This window comes from Aethalodelphis obliquidens, unplaced genomic scaffold (genome assembly GCF_003676395.1).
Source record: "Aethalodelphis obliquidens isolate GAN/ISIS:26980383/991018 unplaced genomic scaffold, ASM367639v1 scaffold3, whole genome shotgun sequence".
NCBI lineage: Eukaryota > Metazoa > Chordata > Mammalia > Artiodactyla > Delphinidae > Aethalodelphis > Aethalodelphis obliquidens.
This window is the reverse complement of record NW_020837947.1, coordinates 70,630,199-70,656,047: the sequence shown is the minus strand read 5'-3', so window position 1 is coordinate 70,656,047 and position 25,849 is coordinate 70,630,199. Positions and strand designations below refer to the sequence as shown.

The following is a 25,849-nucleotide window of genomic DNA, read 5'->3' as shown; positions in this document are numbered from 1 at the left end:
CAATTGCCTAAGTCTAGTCTTCCTTCATCTCCTATAATCAGCTCTGATTTTTTCTTATGATTCTAATCTGGGTTCTTCCTATACCAGGCCTGCAAAACAGACAAAATTAGATGAAGTCTCTCAGGTGTAAGGTGGCTCCTTAGTTACGTGCTGTTTTTATTACTTTGAGTATTTTTCTGAATAAGCTGGTCATATTTACATAACTCATAATAAAATTCACCATTTTCTTTTTTAAGAGCTACTAGCCCCAGGATTTCCCTGGTGGTCCAGTGGTTAAGATTCCGTGCTTCCAATGCAGGAGGTGTGGGTTCGATCCCTTGTTGGGGAACTAAAATCTCACATGCCACATGGCATGGCCAAAAAAAAAAAAAAAAAAAAAAAAGCTACTGGCCACAGAGGTATTTAATTAACAATGACAGGGCATAGACTGTAATGAATTTATCAGAATTTAAATTTGGGGGTGAGTGGAATGGAGGTTTTGAGCAGAGCAGTGCCATAACTGGAATGACACTGAAAAGGATCACTTGGGCTGCTTCTACTGCAGTAATCCTGGTAAGAGATGATGGCGGCTGAGACTGGCAGAGGAGGTGGTGACAGGTGGTTGGATAAATACAAGTTTGCAGATAGGCAGAGGCAACAGGTTTTCCTGACCGACAGAATACAGGGGAGGAGAGAAAGAAAGGAGTCGAGAATGACCTCAATGACTTAATCAACAGAATGGATGAAGCTGCTATCAACTGAGATTCAGATGGCTGATATGAGATGACGTGGGTTTGAGGGGAAAATAAACAGGTCAGTCTTGGATGTGCTGAGTGTAAGAGTCTAGATGTTTGCAAACTCATTAATTTTGCCTCCATGGTTAGCCAGCTTAAAAGCTTAGGTTTCTCCGGTCTCTAATCTTTCCTCCTTACCCTTCAAACACACTCCCGTAGCTTCTGAGGCAGAATTTCCTTTGAAATCTAGCCTCTCCATTTTATCCCCTCCGCAACTTCCTTGCTCAGACCCTCATTCGCACTTAACTCACTCCACTATTTCCATCTGGTCTCCATTCTTCCTAATGTAGCCATCTTCTCCATAACCAGATGTATATTCCGAGAAATTAAATCTCATAATGGAACTCTCCTGTTTAAAACTCTGCATTGGCTTTTCACTGCTTTATAAAATAAGACTTAGGGCTGGCCCCTATGGTTCTTTACTACACCCTACTTCTTTTCCCTTTCCACTGCACACTGAATATTTTGTGCCTAGTCACACTCCTTTGTTCTTTGCAAACTCCTATTTGTCTCCCATGCAGCCAAACATATCACCACTTCAGAAAAGCCTTTCCTGACTCTCTTCCGGCAAAACTGGCCATCCCTCCTCTGTGCTCTCACAGTACATTGGTTATTCCTTCACTATATCACTTATAATGGTATATTATTATTGGTCCGTTTACATGTTTATCCTATGAGGATCTCAACAGAGGCTGCTGTGTCTTATCTGTTTTTTTCACAGCATCTCACTAAGCAGTAGGCTCATGGAAAAATCTCTGCTAAACTGAGCCTCCCCCAATGAAACTAAGTGTTGCTCAGAGGTAGCAAAGGTACTTCTTTTTTTTAATAAATTTATTTATTCATTTATTTATTTTTGGCTGTGTTGGGTCTTGGTTTCTGTGCGAGGGCTTTCTCTAGTTGCGGCGAGCGGGGGCCACTCTTCATGGCGGTGCGTGGGCCTCTCACTATCGCGGCCTCTCGTTGCAGAGCACAGGCTCCAGACGCGCAGGCTCAGTAGCTGTGGCTCACGGGCCCAGTTGCTCCACGGCATGTGGGATCTCCCCAGACCAGGGCTCGAACCCGTGTCCCCTGCATTGGCAGGCAGACTGTCAACCACTGCGCCACCAGGGAAGCCCGCAAAGGTACTTCTTCTTCAAGATCTTTCACCTTCAGATGAGCCACCAACAAGGTTCAGAGTAGGCCTTAGGACATCCTCCCCCATCCCACCTGCAACATTTGGGACAAAGACATTTAGGACCACCCAAAGAAAGGGAAGCGGGTGGGAGGCCAAGACAGCTTGATGACAGAGCAGCCTTCATGGTAACTGAACTATCAGCCATCCTTTGTATTTGAATATATTGAAGTCTTTATAACATGCCTATGAAACTACAAAGCACAGCTTTCAAACAATCATCCAATTAAGTCCTCAAAATTCAAAATTCTACTTTGGCTCTCCTGCCAAATTACAAAACCATAAGAGCCAGAAAGCCAACACCTAGCGGAATATTCTGTGGTCTTCAGTAAACATTTGTTGAACACAGAAGTGATAAATGAATCTTAATACATTTTGCTCATACAAAGAATGGTTTAAAAAAATGGTAGATTATAAGAAAAGTATACACAAAACAAGCACTAAAAAAATGGAAACCTTCAAATAACTTTGGGATAAATATTTTTAAAATCTGGTAAATATTAACCCGATTTCAGTATGATGGTACTCTCTTTACTCTGTCATCTAAGTACTCTCTTGTCATCTAAAGATCAAGAAAGAGGACCAGGGACTTCCCTGGTGGTCCAGTGGTTAAGACCCTGTGCTTCCACTGCAGGGGCACGGCACGGGTTCGATCCCGGGTCAGGGAACTAAGATCCCACATGTCACGCAGTGTGGCGCCTCCCCACCACCAAAAAAAAAAAGAAAGAAAAGAAAGAGGACCAAAAAGAATGAGGCCTCAAATGGGGGGGGAGGCGCAAGAGGGAGGGGATATGGGGATGTATGTATACATATTGCTGATTCACTTTGTTATACAGCAGAAACTAACACAACACTGTAAAGCAATTATACTCCAATAAAGATGTTAAAAAAAATTTTTGAAAACAATTTTTGACATCAATCCTCAAAAAAGTATGGCTATAAATATCACATCTTTAATTTTCTATTAAACTACGTCAAATATTTGTCGTCAAACCCCCCACTTGTTCGTGTCAGTTGCCTCACCTTTCTTTCTTTTCTATCTTACACATTCTGTCATTTAACTATCTTTTCTTCAGAGTATAAAATTTTATCTTAAGTGGTTTACAATCATTATCTTCATTTTTTCCTTTTACTTCCTTTCCATTTCTCATCATTTAATTTCATTTTATATGTTAAAAAACTTTTATTAATCTTAACAGCTTCTTTCTACTCCACCTTATTTGTGAACAATTAAAGTTTTCTTTGCATTCATGATGAGTATAAAAAAATACTCTCAGGTAAATTTTCTTGAACTTAAGGATAAAAGGGAACATCATACATTGAAGGTTTTCCTAATGATTACGGACAGAGAACAATAACTTAACCTGAGTATTTAAATGTTTTCCAGGAAGTACTTCCTAATACTACTCTGATGAACAAATCTCTCTGTGAGGAATAAATCATACTGTGATGAAGACAAACAGAACACATTTCTGAAGTACCTCTCTCTTAGCACAGTTTTTGATGACAACTGTGAACTCATTAGCCTTCTTTTGCTGTATAACTCAAAAGAGACTAGAACATATTTTAAGATCTCAAAGTTAGTTAGGAAGCACTTGTTGAAAGAAGGTTTGTAGGTCTAGGAAAACACAGTTCAGCTCAGTTACACATTAGTAATAAAATACTCAATTCTCTGTTAAAGCAATAGATACACTGAACAAGTTGTTTCGTTTGGTTGGTTATACCCAAACTGACTGACATACCAGAAAGGAAAGAGAAGGCTGACAGTATAAAACCTCATGTGTTTCCATAGGAATAAGTCTGGAAACAGAAATAGTGAATCTTGAGCTGAAAACAGATAAGTCTTACAACTTTAACAATTTCTGCTTTTCCATCTCATTCCCTAATACTCTTCAATTTTATCTTTTCTGCCATGCACTGTAAGAAAGATGAGATGGGCAGTATTAGTTTGGTTCCTATATTAACTAACAGTCCAAAAATAATTATTAGATTAGAATGGGAAAAGCATTAATTTTTCTAAGAACTATCACATAATATAAAGAAAATCATTTAAACTACCATATAACACAGTTTTATATAAAATAACCAAGATTTGATATACATAGTGAGTCGTACTATGGTACAGACATAGCTAATATTCCATTTCCTATCCTTTTCAACTCCAATGTTCTGCTACTGATAATTAATTCCTGGGTTTTTAAAATTAAAATTTTAATTCAAAAAATGGTACTCCTGAGTCAAGACAAACGCTTCCCCTTTTCACACTCTTAACAGAGGCTGGCCAAGTTTAGACGTTTTTAGAAATACACAACAAAAACACAAAAAATGTTTAAAAATAAGATAGCTCATAATTATGACCTAACAAAGATTTTGACAAGCTCTACATACTATAACCTCCCTAAAGTTATATTGCACCTGATCAATTAGTTTATTAAATGTTATGAATTCCTAACCACAACTACACAGCTTACTGTTAGCTATAAGGACTAAATTCTCATACGTAAAATTTTAAATGCTTCAATTATCCTGCTAATATTTTTTCAAAATGTCTTCAATACAAACAATGAACATCAGTATTCTTAACATTATTTATTGACTACATCTTGTTATATGGTTCTACTACGTCTTGTTTACCTTTCTATTAGTACTAAAAATTGTCAAATCCTTCAAATATTATATTATTAGTACATAGAATATAAATTGAGATTCACCATGAAACTGACCTCACTTTTAAATCAGTTTTGCTATCAGTTCAAACATTTTTTCTAAATATTTAAAAAATCTTTCCTCAATTCTTTACTGTTCAATGCAAAACAGTATATTTAGTGTCTCTCCATTTCTATTCATGTGTTCAAATATAAACCAAAAATAGTACAAAATGCTAACCATGAAGAATCTAGAGCCAACAATAAAGTCACTCCACATTTTTCAGTCTTCCCACTGCCTACATGTCTTATTAAACATTTCAGTGAGCAACGACCATTATCTTTCTTAAAGCAATAACCCTCTTTTACTAAAAGACTATATTTGAAAAGCTTAATATCTAAAACTGCAAAGTTTAAACCTATAGCATCAAGTCAATCTATTTCAGTAGATGATTTTAATCAAACATAAGTTACACCTGTATTTTGATAATTAGTACTAACATCTGTCAACAGAATAAAAACAAGATCATGAAAACCATACAGTGAGGGTTTAATTGCCCAATTCTCTTTTCTTATCTTCTAGGAATAAACTATCATCTCTCAAGCAGATGCCAAAGATATGCGGAGAGCAGCTGAGGCTGGGCTCTTTTTGTACATTCATTGCTGCACATCATAGGACGCTAACTGTTGGGGCCCACAAGGCTTATTCCTCTAATAACAATAATTTGTAGAGTCATTTAGGTTTGAATTTTATTGCTGTTATTGATGTTTTTAACAAATATATTCATTTAAATATTACCATAACCCCATGATGCCTTGGAAAAGAGGAGATTGAGGCCCAAAGAAATGAAATTCATCTGGCCAAGATCACAGCCAGAGAGCAACAGAGCCTGGCATTACCCTAGGTCGTCTTCACAAATCACTACTCCTCCTGTACCTCCCAGCGCTGCCCAAAGCCCTTAGTTAACAAGTATTTCCAATAAAGGCTTCAGTAGCAAAGCATCAAAAGGCGTAACTGATGAGAGGTGAGACTGGGCTAAGGGCAGTCATTTGAAACCACCCCTCCACTTTTTTCCCCATTACGCAGAAGAGGGCCTTCACAGGGCTTCTGCCCATCAAGCTAATTAGCTAATGAACTGCCTTCAGAGCTCACCCTGGTCTTTCCTCCCTACAACAATCATATGGTATCTTAATTGGTTTGGTTTTGTTCGGATTATTGAGACTTGTGATAACTAGAGACACAGGCAAGAGGCAAAAAACACGATACAAAGGAAAAAAAATAATCCTTAAGTCTTGCAGTTAGAACCCCTGGTTCCTTCCTTCATTAGCCGGGGGATTTCAGGTGAGTTTTCCAACCTCCCTAGGATAGGAGTATTAACTTCAGGGAGGTTTGTGAGGAAAACAGCAATTGGTCCTGTACACGTGCCAGGAACAACGCTCACCCACTTCAGCCCTAGGGGCCTCCTTTAGTTTTCTTCACTTAAATCTTACAGGAAAAGACAGACTGCTAATACATTATACATCAAACAAGTGAATCAAGAATCAACTTACATTAAAAAAGAAACCATACCCATGTAGGTACCTAAGCAGCAGCTCAAAGACAATTCTTCCTACTAAAATTCTAATATGCTTTGCATAACTTATATTTTAAGGCCACTGGTTAATATCAGACTCGATGCCTACCTAGAGAAAGTTTAGATTTTATGCAAAAATTCAAAACATCCTTTCCCTATCTCACAAAAGCTATAACTGTCTCTGTTACACAAAATATAAAATCAGGAACAATAGCTTTTTGCTGTTAAATGGAGCCAGGAAGAACTTCTCCCCGTGGCCTAACCACACAAATCACTCTATTACTAGCTTTTAAAGACAAGATCACTGGCAGATGAATCCCGGGCTACGAACCAGCCAAGCTGAATGTCAATTCTGGGCGTCTAGATAAATCCAGAGAGCAGTATGCCTCAGTATCTAACATAGATAAATTACCTAGACAAGTAACAGCAAATCTGTTTCATCTTAAATGTCAACTATGATTGACAGTAGAAATCCAAAACGTTGTATATGTACGGCATTTTGAGGCTGAATCAATGCTTTGAAGAGCGCCAGCATCAATCTGCAATGTCTGCCAAGGAGGGAGGAATATGCCGAGCATCTACTGACCAGCCATTAGTCATGCATTTCCAGAACGATCTGGCCTCACTGAAAAAAACATTAACAGCAACTAGCTTATTGCTAGATATGCATGACATTACTATAGCAGTCAAATCGCTGGAGATCTCAGTGGCATAAAATAAGTGGTTTTGAGATATAGGCGACAAGCCATAATCCGATTTCTTCTTCCATAGGCACGGTGGAGTCAACAATTGTGTGTTCACATCTCATTTCCTTCTACTCCTGGACTCATAGCTAGACTTCATTTCCTACCTTCTCTTACATTTTGGTGAGGCCACTGAATTCTTGTCAATGGAAAATACACAGAAATGATGTCTAGGCCTGGCCCTCGTTCCTCCCCTGCAATACTCCCCTTTCTGTCTTCCTTCTTCCACCACACAGGTTCATAGAATCCAGTGGAGGACTCTGAAACCCTAGGTGATGAAATCACCTAGATGGAATGAACTAATCCGTAGCAAATTGTGAGGCAAGCAAGAAATAAAACTCGTATCAAGCCACTAGCTCTCGGGGTTCCCAACTAAGTAGTTCTGGTTGGACCGGTAATCATTAGCATCATGCCACATACCCTCACAGGTCAACAGGGACCTGAGCAAAGCAAATCAAAGTTCTTCCCTAAGGAGATGAGCTTGGTGCTTTGTGACAACCTAGAGGGGTGGGATAGGGAGGGTGGGAGGGAGACGCAAGAGGGAGGGGATATGGGGTTATATGTATACATATAGCTGATTCACTTTGGTATACAGCAGAAACTGACACAACATTGTAAAGCAATTATACTCCAATGAAGATGTTAAAAAAAGTTCTTCCCTAAGATTTTGTAAAACTTTAGCTCTAGGAAGAGAGTCCCTTTCTTTTGGTGAAGCTGTTTGCCAAAATAAGTTTGATCTATATTCTTGTGACTCACATTCAAAACAGTCAGGATGAATATGGGTATGAAGCAGAAAGTAAAAATCTTTCCATCCACAGACAACGTTTTGGCATATATTCTACCAAACTAAGTACTATGGGCATATACATACTTTCTAAAAAAATGAAAACTGAATCATATCTCATAGACTGTCCTTCCATGTCAAATATACTTTAACAAACTCATTTTTCAAGGTTGCCTAGTATCTTATTGTTGGCACACACCATCCTTTTTTAATCAAGTATTTAGGTGTATTATTTTGTATTCCTGTATGCATTGCTGCAACAAATACCCTTAAATGCATACTTTTCTCTATTTTTCCAATTATTTATCTGAGACCAATTTATAAGTCAAATTGCTGTTTTCAAGAGTTCTGACTAGTACTGCCAATCTGCCCTCCCAAAAGTTTGTACCAATTTATACTCCCACCAACTCAGTGCCCAATTCATACTCTTCTTTTTCCACCTGAGAAAGTAATGCTGAACTCAACTGAAGAAGCATTTCTTGCTGACTTCACAGCATTACCGCATGAAATGATTAGTACAATCCACAAGAAGGACCAAAGTCAAATCTCTATTCTACCGATATATATACACACACATACAGAACAGACCCTTGACATAGTAATGTTAGTGCAGCACACTGTTCTTCAAAAAATGCAATAAATTTTTTATAACTAAAAATTAAGTGACTCCTTTGGAACCACGATGAGAACTCTTGTGGGAAAAAATGAACAACTAGAGAACCACAAAGCAAAAAGGAGATTCAAGTGTGAAAAACATTTGGTGCAGGGGCTTCCCTGGTGGCGCAGTGGCTGAGAGTCCGCCTGCCAATGCAGGGGACACGGGTCCGTGCCCCGGTCCGGGAAGATCCCACATGCTGTGGAGCGGCTGGGCCCGTGAGCTATGGCCGCTGAGCCTGCGTGTCCGGAGCCTGTGCTCCGCAACGGGAGAGGCCGCAACAGTGAGAGGCCCGCGCACCGCAAAAAAAAAAACAAAAAACAAAAAACATTTGGTGCAGCCTGTCCATTAGCAAGGCTCAAATCAGTCTTCCATGGAAACTGCCATGAGTACACTCATGCTCATTCAAGGGGAGCCGAAACCAGAATCTTAAATGTTAAAATATTTAATGAAGAGACCAGAAAAACATGAACACACTGCAACTCTGTTGTGATGGGGAGACAAAAATAACAAAACTTCATTAAGCCACTGTCTAACTCAAGTGTTTAGCTAGATGATGGTTTGTAAGCTGTACAATTTGATGTTAATCAAGTTGTTAGTGAGATTATAGAAAGTTTTAAAAAATTCTATTAAGGAAGAACCAATAGAATATTTTCTTATATCTTTTTAATATTTACCTTGAGGAAAAAATTACAAAGGATAGCGATATGAAAGCAACTGGCTTTGGAAAGAATAGGGGAAAGGTAACATTCTTCACTTGGATATTTTCTTAACCTAAATTTTAATAACTGTTGTGTTTTTCTTTGGTGTTAACAGACTAACAGACCAACCCAGTGAAGTATGGCATGAACGTACTTAGATATACTTAACATGTATGGTGTTTTGGGGGGCGATTATTTTTGGTATTTTGTTTTGTAGTTTTAATAGTTAGGAAGCCTGATTTGCAAAATTCTATTATTTCAGTGGTGATAGTTAAGGAATGTTACAAATTATGTCACCACAATAAGACCAAACCAAATGGCCTTAAAGTTTGTTTCAATACATAGTTTTAGAAGACTTTCAACTAAATTACACATCTGTAATCTTCAAAGTCTTCACTGTCACCAATGGCATAGAGAGCATTCTCTGGTGCCAGCACCAGGACCCAAGAACCAAGCAAAAGACAAGGAGAGGAGAAAGGTCAGAAAGGTTCAGGCTGGCAGGATGAGGCCTGCAACACTTACCGGGGACAGCTGCACGGTTGTCCCTGTGTCAGAAGTGCCCAGGGTTACGTGTACATTTATGGTGAATTTGAATTCAACACTATTAAAGTGTGTGTGCACGTGTGTGTCTACTTAATATTTATATATATTTGACATTTCCCACATGACCCCACATGGAGAATGTTATCTACCATAGGCACAGCCATCAGAACTAGGTGAACAAAGCAGTGACCCACTGGTGCACCTGCTGAAGGCAGATAGCTAAGAAGTATTCAGTATGGTTTTTTATTTTTTGGCCGTGCTGCGTGGCATGTGGGATCTTAGTTCCCTGACCAGGGATCGAACCCATGCCCCCTGCAGTGGAAGTGCAGAGTCCTAACCACTGGACTGCCAGGGAAGTCCCAAGAAATATTCAGTATGAACACATATAGAATGTGTGATTCTTGCCTCTTTGGGACTCAGCTTCCTCATCTATAAAAATGAAAAAGTTGGACAACTTCTAATATCCTCTGTAGCCTAGAAGGCCCTCCAGATCTGCCACTGCCCACAACGCAGGTTTCCTCTCACGGCATTCTTAGCCTTCTTAACCTCAGTCTTCCAGCAGCCCTTAACTTCTTTCAGTTCCTAAAACGTACCTCGCTTGCTCTAAGCCTCTTCCAAGATAACACTGTGCGGCAGCCCTTGTCCACCCCTCACTCAGGTTAAGTCATGATCGTTCTTCAAGGCTGGGCTTAAATATCAGTTCCTCTTCAATGCATTCCCATGGATGTCTTCACCTCCCCCTGTTAAAACTTTCAGAACCGCCAGTAATTAGTGTTTGCATTTTCTGTCAACACTAGTAAGTTGCAAGCTCTCTGATGCCAAGAGCTGTATGTATCTTGTTCACCATAGTACCCATGCCTCCTGGAATAATTCCTGGCATTTAGTAAACACCCAAATATTTGTTAAATGAACAAATGATGGGATTGTGCTTAATAAGCTACTAAAAGCCTCAATACTAAAAGTAATTTATAATTTCTCCAAACAGATCATTAAAAGCTAAATTAAACATGTTGATATTCACTGTTCTTTTTACAAAGGCAAGAGAATCCAAAGCTTTAGGTTAAGCTTGTCTCCTCTCCTCACTGTTTTTCTAAAACCCTCAAGTTGTTAATGGTAAAATCATATCACTATACCTCTGGTGAATGATATCATTTCAGTGAAAATTAACAACATGTAGCTACTTTTGAAATAATGCTTTTCTTACATAATACCCTTACCATTCATAATGTAGGCAGTTATAAATTATAAAAGGGCTATTGAAGAACAATGCTACCCAACTGTATCCAGCTCAAAAAAACCCAAAGCAAATGCATCTGCACACACAAGACGCTGGTGAAGAATTTTCTCTGATATTAATACCCAATCATCTCCTATCTAATCATTAGTGATATGCACGAAGAGAAGTACATATACTTTAAATCCCAAAAACTTTGCCTATCAAGGCTATAATTTTCCCCAAATTAAATTTTTGTCATGTCAAAAGAATGCAAGTGTCAAGAGACGGTCAGGAAATGCACATTAACTATGTACATTAAGCAATTTACTGTTTCTTTTGTTTGTTTTCCTTCAATATCATACTTCTATTGTTTTCATAAACTTGAGAGAAAATGGATCCATTTAAGTCCATGCCCTTCTGAAAGGTTAGTAAGCAAAAGTAAAATCTTTAAATAAAAGAGTAAAATCTTTAAATAGTAAGAAAAAAAAAGGGCCTAAAATTTAGTAAAGGTGTAATAAAAAAACACTCAGCAAATGTTTACCTAAACCTGCTACCAGGCTGTGTTTGGTGTTAGAGATAAGGCAGCCTCACAAAACTGCAGGTCAGAGGGAGCCATCAAACCCACCACAGCTCCAAGAGTGGGATGACAGGGACAGAAGCACTGGGTGCCATCGACCTGCTGAAAAGGAATGAGCGAAGCCAGGTTTCAGACATGAGATTTTAAAATATATATTAAAACACAGAAGCAGCGTGTACAAAGGCCCCCAAATAATGCACAGTATAGTGAAGCCGATGAATGTCAGAGCTGCTCTGGGATGTGTGTAAAGGGGGTGTGTAAAAGGAGTGGGAGGACAGAGGATGGGAAAACCAGGCTGGATCCATTTCTAGCATATAGGTGGACTATCAAGGAAAAAAAACACCTGATAATTTAGATAAACATTACAGGCATCTTCTACCCATTTGGCTGTACTCATGAGGAAATAAAAGCAATCCCCAGGGCCAGAAATGAAAGAAGATGCAGAAAACCACATGGTAAACTGATACTTAAGAGAAGGCTGCCCTGAGGCCATGTGTTAGTCTGAGCAGCCAGAGGCTTAGATTTTAACAACCCTGTGGGGAATAGAAGACAAGGCCGCTGGGACTAAGCAAGATGGCTGATTGGAACTAAGACCTCCTTACAGAACTGGGATCCTCAAAGAGTAACTCCTTTACTCAAATTAGGAGGAAAAAAACCAACAAAGAACACCTTCAAGCAAAGGAAGACCAGAAGAAAACTATTCACTCAACCTAGGTTCTTAGTAGATGTCAGGGGGAAAAAAATCTCCGGGGCATTTTGTAAACATAGCTTTTCACCTTGCCCGAGACTGTGATTCAAATTTATATTATAGACTCACATTCCTCCATCCAAGACCCTTAGAGCGATACATGTTTCAGAATTTAGGATTTCCCAGATTTTACAAAAGTAATGTGGTGCATATACCATATACTAAGTAACCTAGTATAATGTGGACAACACACCATAATATGACAACATTTCTGTAGCTCAATATATGAACCTTCACGGTAGGTAGTACAACAGCTGTATCTGATCAAGTTTTGCCACCAGATGATTTACAAAAAGAATTTCATTCTTCTGAGCTTTCTGGATTTTCAAATTATGGATAAGGATTATGGACCTGGTCTTGCACTAGATGGGAAGCTCCAAGAGCACAAATCAACTTAAGGTGCTCCCAGCATGGTAGCATTTGTGGGACCTTGCAGAAGCAAACACAAATCCTCTCTAGGTGATCCTAGGCTTTCCAGGATTCCCAAAGATGAAGTCCTAGGCAACGTGATCTCATAGTCCAAAATTATAAAACACACGAAGAAATAAACGATGACTGATGGTTAGGCAAAAACAACAGCAGAAACAGAGCTTCATGTAATAGATCTATGAGATATAGAATATAAAATGAGTTGTGTTCAAAATGGTAAAGAAATAAAAGAGGAACTCAAAAATGTGAGCACGAAGTAATATGTTATCCCCAAACAGGGCAATTTTGAAAAACTCCAAAAATGAAAAATATAAATGAATAAAATTAGAAACTAAGAATGAATAAAAGCAGACAAGACACAGCTAAAGAAAGAATTAATGAACTGGAAGATATCTGAAAAACAAAGCATGCCAAACAGTAAAGAAAGTGTTAGAAACTATGAAAGGTATATTTATAGATATAAGGGTGTAATGAGAAGGTCCAGCATATACATAATCATGTTTGAAGGAGAGAAGGAAGAGAATGGGTGTAGGCAACAATCAAAGATGGCGAATTTTCCAGAACTAATGAGAGACATGAATTCTCAAATTCTGGAAACTCATAAAGCTCCAAATAGGGTAAATAAAAAAGTACGTCTAAACACACATACAGTATAGATAGAGAAGACACAAGATTTTAAAAGCAACCACAAAAACAGAGATTACCTAAAGGCTGGTAGTCTAATAGATGACTTCTTAAGAGCAACAATGGAAGCCAAATATTATCTTTAAAGAGAAAATAACTCAATCTAAAATTGTATAGCCAGATAAACTATCCTTCAGCAATGTGGGTAAAATAAAGATTTTTTTTTTTTAGACAAAAACAGAGTTTACTACTAAACAGCCTCACTGAAAGAGCTTCAAAAAGATATAGCTCAAGGAAATCCTAGGCATGATCAAGGAATGGTGAACAAAGAAGGAAAGGTGGATTCAGCTAAATGAACACTGCCTGTATGAAGTAATAACGTCTGGCTTTGGGGGTTAAAACAATGGTGGACTAAATCCCTGGACAATAATAGCACATGAGTAAAAAGTGGGTGACTGGAATTCAAAATGTCTAAATTTCGTCTCTTGTTGCAGTGACGCAAGTGGGAGCACGGGGACCGCAGGCTCGGAGTGGAACTTCTAAGATTGTTTTAAGAAAATGGCAGACAAGCTGGACATGAGAGAAATCGTGAGCTCTGATAAGGCCAAGCTGAAGAAGATGGAGATGCAGGAGAAGAACACCCTGCAAGCCAAGTGAGATTTTCTAAGAACCTGGAGGATTCTCCACCTCCATCATCTTGGAGACCCTAGTCGTGATGTGGAGGAAGAGCCACCTGCAAGATGGACACGAGCAACAAGCTGCACTGTGAACCCGGGCACTCTGTGCTGATGCCACCGGCCTGTGGGTCTCTGAGGGGATCCTCTAATAGGACTGCCAAATTCTCTGGTTTGCTCTGGGATATTATAGAAAATTGTTTGTATGATTAATGACAATAAAACACACTTCATGGCAAAAAAAAAAGTTTCTAAATTTCTTTTCTTTGGTAGGAAAAAAAAAGAGATACTGATCGACTTGAGACTTTAAGAACGCATACTAAATTTTGAAGGGCAATCACTAAAAGAACCGAAATAGCAGCCGCATAGCACAGGGAGATCAGCTGGGTGCTTTGTGACCACCTTGAGGGGTGGGATAGGGAGGGTGGGAGGGAGGGAGACGCAAGAGGGGAGAGATATGGGAACATATGTATATGTATAACTGATTCACTTTGTTATAAAGCAGAAACTAACACACCATTGTAAAGCAATTATACTCCAATAAAGATGTAAAAAAACATCAAAATCAAAAAAAAAAAGAAATAAAATTAAAACAAGTCTTTTAAATATACTGTAATCCAGGTAACGTCCTACCTAGCTGTATTGCTAGTAATGATAAATATAATATAGGATATGGTCTCCATGATTAAAGATAACACATTCTTTTCTAAAGCTAGAATATGATTTATGATAATACATTTATGGTAGTACATTTCTAGAGAGCTACAAAAATCACTTGGAACAAATTCAAAGTCATGAGCACTTTCTGAACATTTCCTATAAATGCAATACAAATATTATTTATTCATAAAACTATAATGTCTAGAATTATACATTTAAAATGTGATTCAATAAAGGTATTCATGTTAAAAAAAAAAAAAAGAAATAGTATATATAGCTTCCAAACTAAAGAAGGGGAAAGTTAGAATTAGAGTAAAACATGAAGCAATTGAAAGGAGACAAAAAACAAGCACAGTAAGGGCAAATTAGTAAGGATCATGCATCAGTTGTTATAGTGGTGGGAGTAGCAGTAATGGTACTAGTCGTGGCAACAACAGCAACTGTACTAGTAATGGTGAACTACAGTAGTGGTAGTAATAACTGATGTTCATTGCAGGTGTGTGTGTCAAGCTCTGGGCTGGGTCTCTTACATGTACTCTCTCTCTTACTCCTCAACAGATATGAGGTAGGTACTATCACTAGTCATTTTACAGATAAGGCTTATTACTGATCAAAACCAGGCAGAAGACAGCTAAAGAAGGAGAGGTCAGAGAGTTTTAAAAGAATTGATCACTCACTGAATTTGAGAGAGGAGGGAAAACCCTCAGGTCAGTGGCCTGGGCAACTGGGTGGGCAATACCTGGCACCTCACAAAGCTTCTAATATCTCATGCATGAATTAAGCCAAAGACACAGAATATCCAAAGTAAGCTTAGAGCTGTGCTTGTTTTCTTTGGAATCGTGAGTGTCCGTTTCAAGAAGCATGGCTGTGAAAGAAAAGCAAAGGATGACAGGTTGGTTGCTAGAAGAGGTCATAGAGTCCAAGGAGAGCTGTGTGTGTAGGAGGTTTTGTTTGTTTGTTTTCAATGGAGATACTCGAAAATTTCGTAAGAGAGCTAGAGAGAGAGGTTAAAGATATGGATGACAGAGAGAATAACTGATGCAGAAAGGAGGAGAGTTATAGCTTAAAATAAAAGTGCTAACCCTAGGAGAATAATCAAATGATCAGGCCACAAAGCAAACCCACAGAAAGCAAAGATCTAGCTTCTCTCTCCTGGGTAGCCAGGAATGGCATATCACAAAATCTTTTAGAAGACACTAGACCCTTCTTAAAGATGCATAATAGAGAAACCTTATGTACACATGGGAGGGCAGGGAGGGGGGACAGGGGGATCCTCACACACTTGGGACAAATGAAGAGAGAGCAGGAAAACGGCTAGAGAAGGGCTGTGGGCTTCAAGGTACAATTCTCGCTCTGGTTTGTGCTTTCACCCAACTGCTTCCAAGGAAGACACCAACATTTTGCACTTATAGGTCACCATGCAATTGACAATGAATATGCCATTCAACTATTCTCCCCTTTGTGAGGAACAAAAGATAAACTTCCACGTTACATAAACACATAAGGAAAAACAGATAGTCAACATGTCCCTTACAAGCAAACAATATATTCCTCTGTAAAGAGAAAGGAATTTTACAAAGTGAAACTGAAGAATAAATATTTTTAATGGCAAGAAATGTGGCTTTTCAAATTATTTAACTGCACTAAGATTATATTGAAGGTTCTCTCAGGAGTTGCTGGCTCAGGAATTGAGTCACCTAAAATACAACTCAAGCATCCTCGGCCCTCAGGAAACAGGGTTATATGCCACTCCTGACCTTCTTTACCAAGTTACTGAAACCAAGATAAGCTCCAAAGAACACCCTGTCCCAGGATCAATCAATTTGAAGAGAAGAGGTAAGATATTTAAAGGATATTTACTTGTGAAAAACTAAGGGAAAGATCCATGGCAACTAAGTGCACAGATTAAATTTCAAATAAGACTTCAGGAGCCATTTGTTAAACGTTAAAACTAATACGGCCATGTACGAAAAATACAGATTTTAATCTAAAATGCATCAAGCTAATATTGCAATTAAGATATGAATTTACCAAAAAAAAAAAGATATGAATTTACCTACTACGTCCATAGTTTTACATCTTTTTCCATGTTTACAGTCTTTTAAATCACTAGAGTAACTTCTAAAAAAATTGATTTGAGTTACCAATTTTATACTGCTTCTAAGAAAGTACCCGCTAACCACACTGATCTCAAACGGGAAAAAAAAATCTAAAGTGACCCAAAGATGTACCTAAGACTCCTTGCCACTGTTCTTTTCCTAATCCTGCTAACCCCTAAACTTCACAAGATCTCTTTTCTCCCCTCCTGGGATGCTGAACGTCACCTGAGAATGTCACAGGACCACACAGATTGGACCCCTTCAGATTTAAGGTATAAAGGATACTCAGCTTGAATGTTTTTTGGAAGTCTATTTCCCTCATCTCTTCTTGACTACCTAAAAAATAACACAGACTGTTCTAAACCATCTCCACATGGGCTGAGGCTTCCTGTGAAATCAAGGAGGAGGAACAGAGTATGCCTCGGTATAGAAAATTAGAGGGTTTCTTTAGACAATAACACATGGTTAAAAGAGAACTGGAATCAAAGTAAAATATATTTACAGCAAGTTAGTACACTTCTCATATTGAAAGTTACCCTAGTGTTCAGTAAACTTTTATACACTGTTCCAACTTAATTTTACTCAATAAACTAAGCTTACATTTTTCATACTAGCATTACAGAAAGCTCTATAAGTTATCACAAAGATAGATATGGTATCAACTGAATCAGTGTGCAAATAGTACTTCTATAAATTGAAATATATTTTATATACTGTATCCTAAAGAAGCTTATGTAAAGCAAATAAATTTTTAGGTTTAAATTTTCATTCTATGTTTACTCACAAAATTTCTTATTAGCAGATATTTTATAAATAAAGGAAAAGCAGGAGGAATTTTGTGGTCATTTGCCAATATTTGTCTCGAATCAAAACATAGTCTTGTATCTCCCATTCCCTTTACCAGATGTTCTTATAAGAAATACAATCTTGGACTTCCCTGGTGGCGCAGTGGTCAAGAATCCACCTGCCGATGCAGGGGACACGGTTTCAAGCCCTGGTCCAGGAAGATCCCACATGCCGTGGAGCAACTAAGCCTGTACGCCACAACTACTGAGCTTGTGCATCTAGAGCTTGCAAACCACAACTACTGAAGCCCACGTGCCACAACTACTGAAGGCTGGCATGCCTAGAGTCTGTGCTCCGCAACAAGAGAAGCCACCGCAATGAAGAGTAGCCCCCACTTGCTGCAACTAAAGGAAGCCCGCAAGCATCAATGAAGACCCAACGCAGCCAAAAATAAATAAATGTATTTTAAAAAAAGGTATCTAATAAAGATAGTCTGATTTAAAAAAAAAGAAATACAATCTTATTTTTTCTTAATTTGGGAGGAAAAGAATCATTTATAAAATGCCAATATCTCTCAAACATAAGATTCAGAACTTGAATTACTTGCTTATTATGTAGGGTAAGCTCATTATTAAAAACTCACAAGAGGTTTAGAATGGAAAAAAGTAGGATTACTGATAAGCAATTTGGCTTTTCATAAGGTTTGGTTTGATGTTGATAGTAATGTCTAAGTTTGGAATTTTGACAATCTTAAATAGGGTATTTTAAAAGTATAGCATACACAGAAACTGTTCATAAGAGCAATTAACCAAAATGAATCTTATACAAGGGCTGTAAAACTTCCCAAATTCTCCCTGCAGGTGTTACTCTGGGCCAACTCCATTTTGTTGTTGTTCTTCAACCTTGACGCAGCACTCGGGAAAGCACTGGGTGCCCTACTGGATCCTGTTACTTTATTATTTGACTTGGGCTATCCCTTAGGCCATCAACTACAAAACAGAAAAGGAAAAACAATGGAAATGTAAAATAGTTTACATTTTGTAATGTAACGCAATCAAGAAGGTGAATGCTTGACAAGTCTGGATGTTTCATGTGCCATCAAATAGGTACACAATGTTAAAGGGAAAGGAAGTGAGGATGTACAGATGGATCCAGAAAAACTAATGTTAAACTAACATTGGTTAGGTGTTTAATTTTCATGTGCAAAGGGCAATCTTATTATAGTACAGAATAAAAGTTTTACATAATCCAAAAGTACCTTAAAATATATAATCCTTATTTAAATTATTAAGGTTAATCATAACCCTTAACTTTCATCTATAACTGCTGATTATGGTCAAGCTTTTCTGAATACATTTTTTCCCTCCAAGAAACATACTATGAGTGAAAAGAAGGACAAAATATATGAGAATATATGTCTAGAGTTTGCTTATCTCTCTACCTTCTTACTACATGTAATTCTGCCTCCAGATGTTAACAAGTCATTTCTTCAAATGTATAAATCATATATCATTAAGCAGCATTTTATAAATTACCATAGTTAACAATAATTTTTGTGGCCTATCAACCCAAAGAGAAAAAAATTATCTTCTAAACCAGTACTTTAAATAATATTAAGTACACATTTCATAAAGATTCTGAGCCCATTCAATTAACCCAGTGTCTTTAAAAAAAGAAAATCACAGAGCCATAAACTATTCTTACAACCTTCTAATATGAACTCCAAACTACAAAGTTATATACAAATCAAACTAATTAAAACTTTTTTGGTTTCATGTGCACAGCAAAGGAAACCATAAACAAGATGAAAAGACAACCCTCAGAATGGAAGAAAATATTTGCAAACGAAGCAACTGACAAAGGGATTAATCTCCAAAATATACAAGCAGCTCATGCAGCTCAATATCAAAAAAACAAACAACCCAATCCAAAAATGGGCAGAAGACCTAAATAGACATTTCTCCAAAGAAGATATACAGATTGCCAGCAAACACATGAAAGGATGCTCAACATCACTAATCATTAGAGAAATGCAAATCAAAACTACAGTGAGGTGTCACCTCACACCAGTCAGAATGGCCATCATCAAAAAATCTACAAACGATAAATGCTGGAGAGGGTGTGGAGAAAAGAGAACTCTCTTGCACTCTTGGTGGGAATGTAAATTGATACAGCCACTATGGAGAACAGTATGGAGGTTCCTTAAAAAAGTAAAAATAGAACTACCATATGACCCAGCAATCCCACTACTGGACATATACCCTGAGAAAACTATAGTCCAAAAAGAGACATGTACCACAATGTTCACTGCAGCACTGTTTACAACAGCCAGGACGTGGAAGCAACCTAAGTGTCCGACAGATGAATGGATAAAGAAGATGTGGCACATATATATGATGGAATATTACTCAGCCATAAAGAGAAACAAAATTGAGTTATTTGTAGTGAGGTGGATGGACCTAGAGTCTGCCATACAGAGTGAAGTAAGTCAGAAAGAGAAAAACAAATACATATGCTAACACATATATATGGAATCTAAAAAAATGGTTCTGATGAACCTAGGGGCAGGACAGAAATAAAGACGCAGATGTAGAGAATGGACTTGAGGACACAGGGAGGGGGAAGGGTTACTTGGGACAAAGTGAGAGAGTGGCATGGACATATATACACTACCAAATGTAAACTAGATAGTTAGTGGGAAGCAGCACAGGGAGATCAGCTTGGTACTTTGTGACCACCTTGAGGGGTGGGATAGGGAGGGTGGGAGGGAGACGCAAGACGGAGAAGAAATGGGGATATATGTATATGTATAGCTGATTCACTTTGTTATGCAGCAGAAACTAACACACCATTGTGAAGTAATTATACTCCAATAAAGATGTAAAAAAAAAAAAAGACCTATATACCAGCTAAAAAACAGGAAGCTCTTCGTTATGAATATTGAAAATAAACTTACAAGAGAAATAAAAAAAAAAACTTTCTTGGTTTCAAATCCCCAACTCTACATTTTGCACTCTTTTCCTCCTAACTAGTATTTAATATTTTCAAAACTAAATAAACTTAAGATTATTTCAGTGCCTATAGTGAAACTTAGTTATATGTTTGCATGTTTTAATAACTGGTGTAACTCACTTTTAAAACTGGTGTGTTATTGGAACACCTGTGAATAAATTACTAAGGTAGTCTACTGTTATTTAAAGGAACATTACAAAGAATTCTGTGCAAAGATCCCCTCTTGCAGTACATATACATACAACATTATTTATATGTTCAGACTTTCCATATCATGTTTTCTTAAAATAGGACATATCAGTAACTTGATACCTATCTTTCCAAATTCTACCCTAAGGTTGGCTTTAAGTGAAGATAATTTATTTTATGTCTTATTGGAAAAGTAAAATGTTAAAAAGAAAGACCAATACTCCTCAGTGCTTGGCTTTTGCTCATTTTTTAAATGACAGAATTAACATTTCTGCACGCATATCATAGAAATTACAATAAGTGTGTGGGGCTGTGATGCTCAATTTCACACAAAGCCATGCAAACAGGATGGGTATTTTGAAGATTAGACCATTCAGGCTCATTTGGTTCCCTTCCCCCTCCCAATAGAGAATATTACTAAATAAACCACAGATGGCAGTTAAGTGCAGGGGTTAAAAGGTATGAAAGTTAATTAGCTTCCCCGAAACTTTTAAGTGATGATAAATTAATAATGTAAAGCTCAGTGCCCAGCATATAGTAACTGCTCAATAAATGTTTAGCTCTTATGATTGTCCGTGTTCTTAACTCAATACCAGTTCCTACTTTCACGGCTTTCCTTAAATAAGGAATCTTCCTGCTGTGTTCCACATCTTCAGAATCACTTCACTTAATAACATATGCTGGAAATACTGAAAAACCCCCCACCTGGAAAATTTATAAAAGACTTTTCAAGATCTAAAGATTAAGATGACTATCTAGATATGGAAAAGTCAGTCTTTATGTGAATCACGTTTAATGAAATACCTGTAAGTGTTCTCTGAAATGTATCAATATATCGATCTATCATTTTCAAATCATTGAGCAAATCCATAACCTATAGCTTTTTTATTATGAGGATTTGCTACACCTACACCCACCTTTAAAACATGAATCATCCTTCCAGAGTTGGGGAAACTGATCAAAGATGGCTAAATGATTCAGCACGCTGCAGCAAAAGGAGCTGGTCATGAATTTATAATTTCCACTTCTGTTAGGGTCCCTGGCCACCTCTCTCACCCTGTACTGCATGTATAACACACGATACCATAATCAACACATTTTGTTGAAAATTCCCTCAGGAAAAGAGTAATGGTGTTTCCCCTCAGGCAAGCTTCTCATAGCAAAATTATTCAATTTTATGAGACAACAGGTTCGCAAGGCTGGAGAACCCTTACAATATCCAGCTGTCAGCTTCATCAAGCTTTGCTTAAACAGGTAACAGGACCAGAGTCAATTCTAACAGTGGTTCCATTTTCTCAGCTGCACAAGGCAGACACTGGGGAAGGCCTCAAGCATAAGAAAACCAGAAAATGGGCAAAGGAAGCCAGGTGGGAAATGGGTATGGCTAGACCTGCCTGTGTCTTTCATGCCAGCACTGACCTTTACCAACGAACACAATAGCAGGACAGATTCTAAGCAGGTCCCAGAAGACTGAACAGCAACTACAGAATATATTCTGATGTAGCCTTACTTATAAGGAGCCTCACTGCTCAAAGCAGGTGAAAGCCTTTTTCTAAGTGTCCCCAGTTGCCCTTCAATAACTAAACATTTACTATGTTAATCAAATGAAATATTTACTTCAGAAATATAGAGATTCCAAACTAGATTAAAAAACCCAATACTTTAAAAAAAACCCATCAAAAAACCCAATACTTAAAAAAAATTATAAGTTGAACGTTTTCATCTAAAATTGCACCATCTCTAAGGCTGGGAAGGCACATCCATTTTGTGTCCACTGCAATGGTCATTCTGCCCAGCAGTTCCCGAGAATGGGACAAAGAAGCGTGCCGGGACGGGTAAAATGGAATCTCCATTAGCTATGATGTGCAGTTTCCTCATTCAAGAGCTTGAATTTGTTTCAGTTTGGTGTGGTGACATACGACACACACTAGGCACCAAACCTCAGCAGCAGCACCGAAAAAGATGACACTTTTCAAACTACCCAAAATGTATTTAGGAAACAACTAGGGCGATAAATTTGACCTTCCACGAATCCATTTTTGGGGTTACTGTTGTTACCACTGTGTAACCCCTGATTTCCTCTAACGTGGACTGGAAAAGGGGAAGGGTGGAGAAAGGGGGGGGGGGAAGAGGTGAAAAGCGCCTAACCTTGAATTTACAATTTCTTGGTATCTTAAATTATTAATCTATCTATCTATCTATCTATATATAATCGGTTTTATTCCTCCAGCAAAACCTTGGAGGTCAACAGGAGAAAAAAATGGCTCAAAGTCAAGGTTTCAGGGCCGATCCAAGGCGCCACCTCCACGGTGGGAGATTTCGAGCTCAGGGGCAGCCCCGCTGGTAGGTCGGAAGGCTGCAGCATTATCGACCGAGCGCCCAGGCCGCGTCGCCCGTATCCACGGCGCCTCGGCCGTGCGCATGTCCCACTTATATAAAGAGATGCTTACAGTCCAGGTGCTTCTTCTTGGGGCCCATCACTTCATGAGTGGTGGCTTTGCACACCGCTCTGGCTACAGCGGAGCCTGTCACGCTGTACTGAGCGGCGGCGATCCGATCCGTGAGCGTTTGGCCCGACATCTTCTCCGGCCGCGTCTACCGCCTTCTCTTCTGCGGGAAAAAGGGGGAGATGGTCCTGCTTTAAGCCGCAGACCGGACCCTCCGAGCACCCAGGCCTTGCCTCCTCCAGCCGCAGGGCGGCTCTCTTCTCCGTCCCCGCCCTGCTACCACCTTCCCGGAGCCAGCTCCGCGCTAAGCTCCGCTCGAACGACACGGTTTAGGAGTCTTGAGCGAGACTAGCGTGAGTCCGGTGCCAGCATCGTGACAATGTCCCCGACCGACACCCCCCCACTCCCCTCCCCCCGGATGCTGCCCGCCTCACCCTTCCGCGCCCCCCAGTCCATCAGCATTTCCCCTGCAAGCTATCTCGGGTGCCAGCCCAGCTCCCGCGTGCGTCGGGGTTATGCCCTGGGCGCCGCGCCCGCCGTGTGCCCACCTCTCGCCTCCCAGCCGCAGCGTCTCCTCCTAGCAGCCCGCAGGCTTCGGAGAATGGATCGTATACCCAAGCCCTGGCCGCCTCCCTCCTCCTCCTCGCGCTGCTGCAGCAACCGGCTCGTCCTCCCTCGGTCGCGGCAGAGATTATCCTAGTATTGCGCCATATTACGCGCCCGCCTCCCCTTCCTTCCTCGCCGCGGTCTCCAAAGACCCGCCGAGGCCCTCCGCCCGGACCCCCTCCCTTCGCCCCCAAATCGCCGCCGCAGGGGCCTCCCCAGGGCTCCGCGGAGGCGCCGGAGTCTCGCAGCGCCTCGCCCTTCCTGACAGCGGAGCAGAGACGGGCTGACAGCCCAGCCCCCCGCCCGCCCTTCAGCGCGCCGCGGAGCTGTCACACGGCCGCTGCCCTTCTCCGCGCCCTAGGATTATCCTCTCCGGATCCCCGCGCGGCCCAAGCACGGGGAGGGGGCCGAGCCTGGGCGGCGGTACTCACCCCGCCCCAGGAGCGGCGCCGCCAGCCGCAGGATGAGCGGAGCCCAGGCCGCCGAGGGAAGTCGCGTCGGGTGGGTGTGAGCGGCCGCGAGCGGACCCCGTGTCCGCTGCGCGCCGCCTCCGGCCCTGGCCCGGCCCCCGCCCTCAGCTCCGCGGTCCCTGCGCCCGCCGCCCGTGGCCCCAGGAGCCAGCCGCACCCGCCCGCCGCCGTGTCTCTCCAGCCCTCCGCGCTGCGTCTCCATCCCCGCCCCCACCTCAGCTGTAGCTGCTCTGACGAGTCAGGTGACGGCGGCGGACAAACCCTGGCGAGCTCTCCACGCAGCGCCTCGCGGCCCCCTCCCAGCTACTCACACACGCCGCCCCCCCGGGGCCGCGAGCCTACAGGCAAGGGGGCGCCGCGCGCGAGCATCCCCGGCAGGCGCGAGGAGAGGAGGCGGGGAGGCGAGGAGGGCGACACTCACCCAGCCAGCCACTCTCCGCCAGGCGCCCAGCTGCCTCTCGGCTCGCGGGACCCGCACCCAGCACGCACTGCGTGCGCGCGCACCACGCACACCTGCCGGCCGACTGCGGGATGCGCCGGGGGCGCCGGGGTCGTTGGCGCAGTTGGGCCAGCGGGGTCCTGGAGTTCAGCGCTGTGAAGGCCGCGACTGGGGCGTCGTCCCGCGCTGCCTGGCAAAGCCCAGCCAGCTCTCCCCTACCTATGACTCGCCCGCCCGTCAAAGGCAGCAGAGGCCCTGATGGGCAGGGCGATTTAAAATGTCAGATTCTGCTGGCCAACCGCGCCCGTTACCTGTGCGTCCTCAACTCCTTGGAGTTCCTCTACTTGTCTCTGTTTTAGCTGGGATCTGGGGTGGGCAGTTAATTCTAGCCACTTTGATCTGAAACGCATAGTGAAGTCTACCACAAGGACGAGTAATTCACAAAACCATCAATCGAGTCCCAGATCATACGCACAGTAATCATTTAAGTGTGCAAGGAAAACTCTTTGTACCCCTAAGTAATTTTTGCCAATTAAATAGTGTTTGAATGTCTTAAGTGTATTTGAATTGTATACATGGATTTCTAGACAGGGATTTGGCTATGCTAAAAGTTTCACGTGTTAACATTTTCAAAGACTGTTATTTACCTTAACCTAAAAAAATATTTTAAATTCTCACGGTACAATCACGATCAGAACTTCATTTGTGAATTTTCTTGCCATGTTTCCTGGCTACAGGTGGCCTCTATTAGGCCTGGAGGCTTTAAAATGTCTACCTATAGATATCAAGGTTTTGTTGTGTACTTTCTTTCACCTGGTACAGCGTTGAGTACGAATCATGATTTTGTAACTGTTGGGACTGATTCTAGCATTAATCGCAAGCTTGACAGCTAAAGAAAGGCAGCCCAAGACTATCTTTATCAGGATTCAAATGCTAGTCTTACCATATCTAGCAATACCACACCTAGATATTTAAACAAAAGAAATATATAAAAACAGACTTCCATTCAAAACCTTGTCCTCCCATTTTGTAATAGATTTATATAGTGGCTCTGAACTGGAAGAGTGTTATTCTAGCGGTAAATGGATAAACAAAATGGAATATTGCTAAGCAATAACGAGGAAGGAACTAACAACATAGATGAATCTCAAATGTATTATGCTACATCAAAGAAGCCCCACCTCAAATGCTACTTATAGCTGTGATTCTCTTTATATAACATTCTAAAAAAGGCAAAACTATAGAAACAAAGCATGTCAGCTGCCAGGGATGGGGGAAGAGATT

At 40.5% G+C, this 25,849-nt stretch overlaps 1 protein-coding gene across 6 annotated transcripts in view; it reads right to left on the bottom strand.

The window, feature by feature from the left end:
* SNAP91 (synaptosome associated protein 91) overlaps positions 1-24,647 on the bottom strand; it is a 159,250-nt gene extending 134,603 nt beyond the window's left edge. The window contains exons 1-2 of one of the 6 annotated variants that reach the window (XM_027091414.1): positions 24,548-24,647; positions 23,054-23,213 (exon numbers count right to left, since the gene is read on the bottom strand). In XM_027091414.1, coding sequence (XP_026947215.1) covers positions 23,054-23,183 — 130 coding nt within the window. In that variant the 5' untranslated portion in view covers positions 23,184-23,213; positions 24,548-24,647. Of the gene's footprint in view, positions 1-23,053; positions 23,214-23,912; positions 24,042-24,087 lie in introns of those variants that run through there. The other 5 variants (XM_027091410.1, XM_027091435.1, XM_027091404.1 and 2 more) reach the window with 5 other exon arrangements.
* Positions 24,648-25,849: the final 1,202 nt, after the last annotated feature.